At 26.2% G+C, this 11,247-nt stretch overlaps 1 protein-coding gene across 3 annotated transcripts in view; it reads left to right on the forward strand.

Annotated features, from left to right (window-relative positions):
• LOC129749077 (uncharacterized) overlaps positions 1 to 3,189 on the forward strand; it is a 122,574-nt gene extending 119,385 nt beyond the window's left edge. For all 3 annotated transcript variants that reach the window (XM_055743924.1, XM_055743926.1, XM_055743925.1), the window contains one exon: positions 424 to 3,189. In XM_055743924.1, coding sequence (XP_055599899.1) covers positions 424 to 520 — 97 coding nt within the window. In that variant the 3' untranslated portion in view covers positions 521 to 3,189. The remainder of the gene's footprint in view (positions 1 to 423) is intronic.
• The last annotated feature ends 8,058 nt before the right edge of the window (positions 3,190 to 11,247 follow it).

The following is an 11,247-nucleotide window of genomic DNA, read 5'->3' on the forward strand; positions in this document are numbered from 1 at the left end:
GTACTTTGACGAATAAAGTCGTTCTATACTTTTTCGCTTACAAGTGTCGGGAGTATTATTTCTACTCGAAAGTTCCTCCTTAGTCCGTGTAACTCGCGTGTTTCTCTGGGGATTTGCGTATCTGCTTTTAGTATACAGCTTCCGAGATCTTGTTTTTGCCATAAAGTTTTGCTTATCGTTGCCATTTGGAGTCACTACTTTCTTATAAGTCGACAGTCCGGATCGTTTTTTTAACTTCATTCCCGGCTTTCGATTTCCTACAGGTGCAGGTTTCCTAGTTGTGAACATAGGTTCCCCGAACACTGTTATTACTTAGATGGTCCATCTTGTCGAATCTAACTTTCTAATACGTGCTTAAGTCATAAACTCATTTTTTTTGCTAAATACACATCCACTTACCTATTTTATTTTTCAATCTTTTAGAAACATTGGCGGCGATCTGAACAACAGCACCAGCATGTACGAAAAGTGCAACGACATCCTGAACCAGGTGCAGAAACACGTGAACAACAACGGCTGAAAACGAGTAGACCGTAGCAGTGATGAAAGTTAGATTCGGATAAGAGCGGCGCGTTATCATTATAGTAGTAGATAGTCATTAGGGAAGAAACACAAAGTTTAACTTTTCAACTCCATCATTGTAGAATGTGCATAAAGTGCGTACCAAATCGGGAGAAAAATCGGAATAACGATTTGGTTTTTTCTTCTTTTATTTGTACATTATTGTGGTTCTAACCTTGGCGATTCGATCTTCAAGAAGCGATCAGATTCGTCAAGGTTTTTGGAAAAAAATTGAATCTAAGCCAATTTGGAACGAAAAGTTTTTGAAAAGCATCGTCTTATCGTGTGTATGCGAATGAGTGTTTCTGAAAAATAGAAAAGTATTTGGGAGTGAAAAAAAGAGAATCAATTGTTCCAGTGAGTTTTTCTGAAGCCAACTTCCAGTTAACAGAGAAAAATTAATCTAAAACAAAATAAGCGAGTTGCTAACCGAAACACAAACTCATTTTAAAAGGTTTGAACGAAAAAAAAGGAACATGGAAACAAACTTTCGTCCAATTTAGTTGTTAGTTAATTCCAAACAACCGTTGCTTTTTGATGATCAGTGAGATCTGTGGGATGTTAAACGGGATGAAAATTCACCACAGATGATCGTGAACGGAATTGATATTGTTTAAGTTTGAGAACCGGTTGACTTTTTTTACTGGAGGAATTCGCCATATCTAGATTTGATAGTTGAGAAGTGGTAGTAATTTCGTTTTTTTTTTGTCTGTTAAACGGCAATTCTGTTTTTTTTCTCTTAAAAGTCAATGACGATTAGGTGAAGCTTAAAATATTAGCGCTATCTGCTTTTAAATATTAAATTATTACACTTATAAAGTTAGTAAAAATGTTTAGCTACTACTTAAACTTACTTTAGCTTTAAATCTTCTAAAAGTTTTGAATGTTACTTGCAAAAAAATCATGTTTCCATAGTTGGATTTGAATTCGATTCTGGCGATTGTCTGTAAGCCGAATGATCATGGATTCATGGATAACAAATCGAGTTCCAGCCAGAAGGTAGACTAGAAAATTAACAGTTTTAACACGTTCTAGGTATTCGACAGAAGAAGGTCATTCATGGAATAACAACTTAATAAATATTAAATCATATTGATTTATCCTACTAATTTTAAGCAAAGTTTTAAGATAACTAAACTGTGGATTATCCGTTGCCCTCGAAATTAGTTTTCTTTTCCCTATATTGTTTCCCGAAAGTTTGTAAAAACAGAAGTTTGATAGTATCAAACAGAGCCGGATCAAGTATCTCAATCATCGAAATATTCTAAAACATACCTGCAAAAAGGAAGAGAAACTACATATTAAATACAACAATAACTCAAAGCTACTCTTGACGAGTGTAGAAAAACCAAAATCAGCGATTTCATTAGCAAGCGAAACACAAATGGAGAAAACTTTGCTTTCACAAACTCAAATCACCTCATGCCAGTCGGGAAATTGAATATTAAACTATTAATCTTAGAAGATGAAACACTGTAACAATGTAACCTATTTGTATACTCACCTTTGTAAAAACTAAAAAAAAAGAAAGCCAAAATCAACACAGTCTACTCACAGCAATACTAACTAACTCGGTAATTTTTTGGGCAAAAACAAATGCAACAATTCTAAGCTACATTGTATTAACATACAGAAAATCGACAAATTTAACTCACAACGCTGCGATAATGGAAAGAGAGACAAATTACAAACTTAAATCTACCCCCTCATTCATCCTATAGCATTTTACTCTGGTAAAGATTATCATTTAAATTATTGAAACTAAACTAAACTTGAACTAAACTAAACTAAACTAAACTAAAAACCAACCAATGAGAAACAAACTGAAAAAAATTTAAACAAAACGAGAATTGATAAGTGTCAAATGCTGACCAGGGATCAATTGACCCTGGGCTAGCTTGAAACCGTAATAACGTAAAAACAGCGTCGAGTTGATTGTTGTGAGAAGGAAAACAAAAAATGGACAAATATATTTAAACAAAAAAAAGTCATATTTTAAAAATGAACGATTTTTCCAATGCTTTTGGTGTTTGTTTAATTCGAATTTTCCTTGCTGCTCTCAGGTTTAACGGACGCTTTTCATTCTCTGCTTTGAGTAGAATTTATCATTGGCATCGTCTCATCCTCAAACATCTTACAGCTGCTTCCGAAAACTAAAGTCGTTTCGTTTAGTTTTAACGGTAAGCACATGACACCTTCAGGTTTGCATGCGGAGGTTTGCGGTTCTTAAGCATTCCTTTTTTAACATTCTCAGCACCAAGCTGAAACTGTTGAAAAAAGTAAAATGTTTTAGACCCCTAAAAATGAAGTGCGATTTTATCTTCTAAGGTGAGTATTTTCAACTTTTCTACTAATTATTTTAACCTCAAATAACAGCAGGTGGTACGTTTTAATGTTCTGATATCTTTTAATTGAATTTAAACCTCCAGGAGCGATTGTTCGACCATTTTAGTTTTAAGTTGAATTTGTACATGAATTGTGAATAATTAATCCCCCTCCCTAGAAATGTTTAACAGATCAAAAGAAACGAACAATGATTCCGTCCCTTCGTCTTTGTTTATAGAACGTGTGTAAAATTTTCCAATAAAGCTCAGCCGTTGTTGTTCAGAAAAATGAAAATAGAGAAAACGTGTTTGTTTTTTTTTATACTTTGAAGAATGTTTAAGATTTCCCTTACCATCATCAAGAACAATTTATGCAATAACTGATCGAATAAAGTGTTTCAGAAACCTCGAACATCAAACCAATTAAGATCGAAATAGCAAAAATAAACTTTGAAATCAAATCGTCTGATTCGTTTGAGTTTCAGTTTGAAAAAGCAAACAATAACTTTGAAATTCAGTTCGTCATTTTGGTTTAAAACTTGCCTTTGTGGTTTTGGTGCAAACCCTTTCTAACAGTTATCGCTTCGCTTTGTGAAAATTGTAGATGTCTCTGTCCAGTTCCTATCCAAGACAACCACTTGAACAACTTGCACGATGTTCCACAAATGTGTAACATATTGACACAAAGTAACGCTTCAGGGTTATGTCTCAGCTAAATCGATGAACATAAATTGTAACATGCATAACGTTAGGAGCTTGTACTCGAACCTATTCTGTGACTCAAACCTATTTGCCTTTATTTTCGTGATCGAGCACTTGCACGAAATATTGAATGCAGGTTAAGCATGGAACAAAATTTATTAAAAACATCCCATCGACACAACATGAATTTTTCTGATAAAATTGTTTTAGAATTCATAAAATAAAAAACTGATGAAATTGAGTTTATAAACATTGATTTTGAAATCCTGCTTAAGTGTTAAAAAGCAAACACAGTTTTTGTAAATTTTGTAAATTTTGTAAATTTTGTAACTTTCGTAAATTTTGTAAATTTTGTAAATTTTGTAAATTTTGTAAATTTTGTAAATTTTGTAAATTTTGTAAATTTTGTAAATTTTGTAAATTTTGTAAATTTTGTAAATTTTGTAAATTTTGTAAATTTTGTAAATTTTGTAAATTTTGTAAATTTTGTAAATTTTGTAAATTTTGTAAATTTTGTAAATTTTGTAAATTTTGTAAATTTTGTAAATTTTGTAAATTTTGTAAATTTTGTAAATTTTGTAAATTTTGTAAATTTTGTAAATTTTGTAAATTTTGTAAATTTTGTAAATTTTGTAAATTTTGTAAATTTTGTAAATTTTGTAAATTTTGTAAATTTTGTAAATTTTGTAAATTTTGTAAATTTTGTAAATTTTGTAAATTTTGTAAATTTTGTAAATGATGTAATTTTTGTAAATTTTGTAATTTTTTTAATTTTTGTAAATTTTGTAAATTTTGTAAATTTGGTAAATTTTGTAAATTTTGTAAATTTTGTAAATTTTGTAAATTTTTTAATTTTTGTAAATTTTGTAAATTTTGTAAATTTTGTAAATTTTGTAAATTTTGTAAATTTTGTAAATTTTGTAAATTTTGTAAATTTTGTAAATTTTGTAAATTTTGTAAATTTTGTAAATTTTGTAAATTTTGTAAATTTTGTAAATTTTGTAAATTTTGTAAATTTTGTAAATTTTGTAAATTTTGTAAATTTTGTAAATTTTTGTAAATTTTGTAAATTTTGTAAATTTTGTAAATTTTGTAAATTTTGTAAATTTTGTAAATTTTGTAAATTTTGTAAATTTTGTAAATTTTGTAAATTTTGTAAATTTTGTAAATTTTGTAAATTTTGTAAATTTTGTAAATTTTGTAAATTTTGTAAATTTTGTAAATTTTGTAATTTTGTAAATTTTGTAAATTTTGTAAATTTTGTAAATTTTGTTAATTTTGTAAATTTTGTAAATTTTGTAAATTTTGTAAATTTTGTAAATTTTGTAAATTTTGTAAATTTTGTAAATATTGTAAATTTTGTAAATTTTGTAAATTTTGTAAATTTTGTAAATTTTGTAAATTTTGTAAATTTTGTAAATTTTGTAAATTTTGTAAATTTTGTAAATTTTGTAAATTTTGTAAATTTTGTAAATTTTGTAAATTTTGTAAATTTTGTAAATTTTGTAAATTTTTTAATTTTTTAAATTTTGTAAATTTTGTAAATTTTGTAAATTTTGTAAATTTTGTAAATTTTGTAAATTTTGTAAATTTTGTAAATTTTGTAAATTTTGTAAATTTTGTAAATTTTGTAAATTTTGTAAATTTTGTAAATTTTGTAAATTTTGTAAATTTTGTAAATTTTGTAAATTTTGTAAATTTTGTAAATTTTGTAAATTTTGTAAATTTTGTAAATTCTGTAAATATTTTGTAAATTTTGTAAATTTTGTAAATTTTGTAAATTTTGTAAATTTTGTAAATTTTGTATATTTTGTAAATTTTGTAAACTTTGTAAACTCTGTTAACTTTGTAAATTTTATTAACTTTGTTAACTTTGTAAATTTTGTCATTTTTGAAATTTTTGTAATTTTTGTAATTTTTGTAATTTTTGTAATTTTTGTAATTTTTGTAATTTTTGTAATTTTTGTAATTTTTGTAATTTTTGTAATTTTTGTAATTTTTGTAATTTTTGTAATTTTTGTAATTTTTGTAATTTTTGTAATTTTTGTAATTTTTGTAATTTTTGTAATTTTTGTAATTTTTGTAATTTTTGTAATTTTTGTCATTATTGTATTTTTTTGTAATTTTTGTAATTTTTGTAATTTTTGTAATTTTTGTTATTTTTTGTAATTTTTGTAATTTTTGTCATTTTTGTAATTTCTGTAATTTTTGTAATTTTTGTAATTTTTGTAATTTTTGTAATTTTTTAATTTTTGTCATTTTTGTAATTTTTGTAATTTTTGTAATTTTTGTAATTTTTGTCATTTTGTAATTTTTGTAACTTTTGTAATTTTGTAATTTTGTTATTTTGTAATTTTTGCCTTTTTTGTCATTTTTGTCATTTTTGTCATTTTTCTCATTTTTGTCATTTTTGTCATTTTTGTTATTTTTGTCATTTTTGTCATATTTGTCATTTTTGTCATTTTTGTCATTTTTGTCATTTTTGTCATTTTTGTCATTTTTGTCATTTTTGTCATTTTTGTCATTTTTGTCATTTTTGTCATTTTTGTCATTTTTGTCATTTTTGTCATTTTTTGTCATTTTTGTCATTTTTGTCATTTTTGTCATTTTTGTCATTTTTGTCATTTTTGTCATTTTTGTCATTTTTGTCATTTTTTGTCATTTTTTAATTTTTTAATTTTTGTAATTTTTGTAATTTTTGTCATTTTTGTCATTTTTGTCATTTTTGTCATTTTTGTCATTTTTGTCATTTTTGTCATTTTTGTCATTTTTGTCATTTTTGTCATTTTTGTCATTTTTGTCATTTTTGTCATTTTTGTCATTTTTTTCATTTTTGTCATTTTTGTCATTTTTGTCATTTTTGTCATTTTTGTCATTTTTGTCATTTTTGTCATTTTTGTCATTTTTGTCATTTTTGTCATTTTTGTCATTTTTGTCATTTTTGTCATTTTTGTCATTTTTGTCATTTTTGTCATTTTTGTCATTTTTGTCATTTTTGTCATTTTTGTCATTTTTGTCATTTTTGTCATTTTTGTCATTTTTGTCATTTTTGTCACTTTTGTCACTTTGTCATTTTTGTCATTTTTGTCATTTTTGTCATTTTTGTAATTTTTGTCATTTTTGTCATTTTTGTCATTTTTGTCATTTTTGTCATTTTTGTCATTTTTGTCATTTTTGTCATTTTTGTCATTTTTGTCATTTTTGTCATTTTTGTCATTTTTGTCATTTTTGTCATTTTTGTCATTTTTGTCATTTTTGTCATTTTTGTCATTTTTGTCATTTTTGTCATTTTTGTCATTTTTGTCATTTTTGTCATTTTGTCATTTTTGTCATTTTTGTCATTTTTGTCATTTTTGTCATTTTTGTCATTTTTGTCATTTTTGTCATTTTTGTAATTTTTGTCATTTTTGTTATTTTTTGTATTTTTTGCAATTTTTGCAATTTTTGAAATTGACAAAATTTACAAAATTTACAAAATTTACAAAATTTACAAAATTTACAAAATTTACAAAATTTACAAAATTTACAAAATTTACAAAATTTACAAAATTTACAAAATTTACAAAATTTACAAAATTTACAAAATTTACAAAATTTACAAAATTTACAAAATTTACAAAATTTACAAAATTTACAAAATTTACAAAATTTACAAAATTTACAAAATTTACAAAATTTACAAAATTTACAAAATTTACAAAATTTACAAAATTTACAAAATTTACAAAATTTACAAAATTTACAAAATTAACAAAATTACAAAATTTACAAAATTTACAAAATTTACAAAATTTACAAAATTTACAAAATTTACAAAATTTACAAAATTTACAAAATTTACAGAATTTACAAAATTTACAAAATTTACAAAATTTACAAAATTTACAAAATTTACAAAATTTACAAAATTTACAAAATTTACAAAATTTACAAAATTTACAAAATTTACAAAATTTACAAAATTTACAAAATTTACAAAATTTACAAAATTTACCAAATTTACAAAATTTACAAAATTTACAAAATTTACAAAATTTACAAAATTTACAAAATTTACAAAATTTACAAAATTTACAAATTTTACAAAATTTACAAAATTTACAAAATTTACAAAATTTACAAAATTTACAAAATTTACAAAATTTACAAAATTTACAAAATTTACAAAATTTACAAAATTTACAAAATTTACAAAATTTACAAAATTTACAAAATTTACAAAATTTACAAAATTTACAAAATTTACTAAATTAAAAAATTTACAAAATTTACAAAATTTACAAAATTTACAAAATTTACAAAATTTAAAAAATTTACAAAATTTACAAAATTTACAAAATTTACAAAATTTACAAAATTTACAAAATTTACAAAATTTACAAAATTTACAAAATTTACAAAATTTACAAAATTTACAAAATTTACAAAATTTACAAAATTTACAAAATTTACAAAATTTACAAAATTTACAAAATTTACAAAATTTACAAAATTTACAAAATTTACAAAATTTACAAAATTTACAAATTTTTTTGTTATTTTAGTAATTTTTTGTAATAAATGAAATTCTTGATATTATTGTCATTTTTATTTTTTTTTGTAAGTTTTGTTAATTTTTTTTTCTAGTATTATTATTTTTTAAATATCTATAGAGATTTTCAGCTCGTTTTGTTTTGTATTTCCCTCTCGCATTGGCTTGTGTCTTGATGTTTTTTTTTGTTTTATCCTATATTTCAGTTTAATTCTTTTTTATTTGTTCAACTTGTTTAAACTTTTTTTTATCTTGTTTTTTGTTTATTGTGTTATCCTGTTTTGTTGTATTTGTATCTGGTTTTTCATGTTTTGTCTAGATTTTTGTTGTTATATCTTGATCTCTTCTATCATATTGTGGTTACTTTGTTCCTCTTGTTGTATCTTGTTTCATCTCGCTTTTCCTTGTTTTATCTGCTTTCAGCTTGTGTTTCCATGTTCAATTTGTTTTTTTTTTCAGACAACCACCAATTTTTTTTTAGAATAATTGCTTAAAAGTTCAAAATAAAAATTCACCTTTTAAATCCCGTTTTCATAAGCTCATTGTTTTGCATCACGCGTTTATTAATTTCAAAATTCCATCCATCCAAACATTTATTTTTATGATTTATTTGTAGTATTTTTTTACTCCTAAATGTATGCTTATGCACCTTATGCTTTTTCTTTATAAACTTTTTTGACAGAAATTTGATTCGAACAAAATAGTGAAATTGGTGCGTTATGAAATCACAAATATGTCAAAAACTATAAAGTTTCTAACGTTTTCATTTGATTTTTCATGAAAAACAAAGTTTGTTGCAACTTATCCCTTTTTGTTAGTAGAGTGAAAATCGCATGTTTTTGTGAATTTAAAAAAAACTGATGAAACCAATAATTTTTCTGGCTAAGTCAATTTGATGTCTCATCAACCTTAAAACTTTTGATGTACCAGCGGTTTGATTATCTGTGGAGGGACACAAGCAGTCTTAAAATTGTCTAAAGTTTTTGAAAGTTAAACTTCAAACATACTTTAAGCTGAGGATTATGGATTTCAGCTTAGCTTAGCTTTGCTTTTTTAATCTTATCTATTTATCTCTTATTCACAGTACCTTGTGGCGGTTGTGTTTTTTTGCTCGTACAATTTTTTTGCGTTTAAGTTTCCGGGAAAAATGAAAATTTAAATATTAATTGGTCGTGGAAATGAAAGCTAGTGTATTCGGAAGATTTTCGTCTGGTCGCAGAATTATTAGCAGGAAATATTTATTTCAAACACACGGTCGGGCGCGAGATGAAGATCAAGCGGTTCGTTTGTTTCCGAGAGCTCGTGTTCTGATTGAAAAACTATTGAATTATATTCGAAATCGAGATTAAAGTGTTCAGGAAGTTTTCGGAAAAGTATTTTTAATCCATAAACTATAAAATTGCAGCTCTTTGTGTCGAGAGAATGAGGAAATTAGATTTTTTTATCCAATCTTGAAGAAATTTTTCAAGCCGGAATCGTTTTCCCCTTTTGTGCCGTCCCGTCGCTGTCAGCTAGCTAACTGGATTGCTATGATGGGATATATTTGCTATTTTACGATGTTAGGCACCCAAAGCTCCAAAGCTTTGAGATCGAAGCAGTCGTCGCCTGAGCATGACGTGTTTTTTCAAGCTCTGAATTTTCGTTGATTTGAAAAGTGAAGTTTAGATAAATAACAAAAAATTAATATTATAATCAAGATGAAAAAGACTCCCAATGGAACAAGCAATGGAGGAGGATTTTCTCGATTCATCAGGCACGGCTAACCGCTCCGAGGGTACAGTCAGTCAAACAAGCGGCCAATGCGTAAGAAACCGGCGCCCTCTCATCAGAATGTAGTCCAACAGTTCATGGGTGATGGTTACAGCATGGGTTCATTTTCAAGAGCCCTGAAATACAAGTTCAAACAGAATTTTAAGATATGCCGTTTGAAAGAAGAATAATCCTGGTTGTTTACCGAGAGGTTGTTGCTGAAGGATCTACACTGGGATACGGAAATGGAACGAACAATGGTGAGGTTGTCCAGGGTACGAGAAAAGGCTCTGCAGACCAAATGGCTGGTACCAAGTTACAAAACACAGGGGTTCAGGTAGATAAGAAATTGAGGAGAAAATATCATGTTCGTACAGAAATGGATTTGAGCGGACCGAAGATTGCAAGATATAAGAACCAGGTTTCCCGTAAATTGGTGAGCTCTTTCCAATTTATTTATCTGTGTATTCGGTCACATTTTAAATTTTTTTAACACATCAATCCTACTTGCCAAGTAGGATTTCCTATAAAAGCAAATATCCTTCCCTCTTCCTATCTGAAACAGCATCCTTTTTTGTAGGGTCGCATGAGTTCTCTTGCACCTGAAAAGTTCATTTCGCTGTTCAGATTATCCCTATATGATTACATTGACTTGTCACGGTGTGCATAATGGTACAGCACTGATTCTCAATATCAACACTTGAAATGAGTATTGAACCCAGATACTCATTTTGGCATCTAGTGTTGGGCTTGATTGTTAGTTGTACTTCGTGTATCAGCCAATTCAAGATGTGTGTAGTCACCCAATGCTATGCTATGCTATGCTATGCTACCAGCGTGAAATTTGATATGAAAATATTGAGAAATGAACTGAGAAACTTTATTTTTTATTTATCCCAAAATAAATGATCTAAAACTGAAGATGTTTAAAATTAAGCGGTAAAAAAGGTTTGATCCCTCTTCAAAATTGTATATTACTTTTTCATAGTATATCAACGTGATTGGCGATCAAAATATTAACCCTCGCGCGCGGGCAATCAAAATAAAAATTCCACTTCAGTTCGGAACCTCTCGTTTACGGTTCGATGAATATTTTGGTAATCAAATTTACAACATTGGCTGCCCGCAGGATTCCAATTTGATTGATACCTACGCAGACTGTTGATTTTATTGAAACAAAAAATGTAAATATTCAATATAGTGGCTTTCGAGGTTCCAGATTCTGTTGTTTGTATGAATCAACTTGATGGAATGACGAAAAATAGTAATAATTTGTGATTCAATCAATGTTCATTATGTTTAGTAGATTTGATAACTTTTTTTTGTTGAACTTGACTAAATGGTGGGATTGGATTTCTATTGATGTTTTTCATTAGAGCA

The sequence above is a fragment of the Uranotaenia lowii genome, chromosome 2 (genome assembly GCF_029784155.1).
Source record: "Uranotaenia lowii strain MFRU-FL chromosome 2, ASM2978415v1, whole genome shotgun sequence".
NCBI classification, from domain to species: domain Eukaryota; kingdom Metazoa; phylum Arthropoda; class Insecta; order Diptera; family Culicidae; genus Uranotaenia; species Uranotaenia lowii.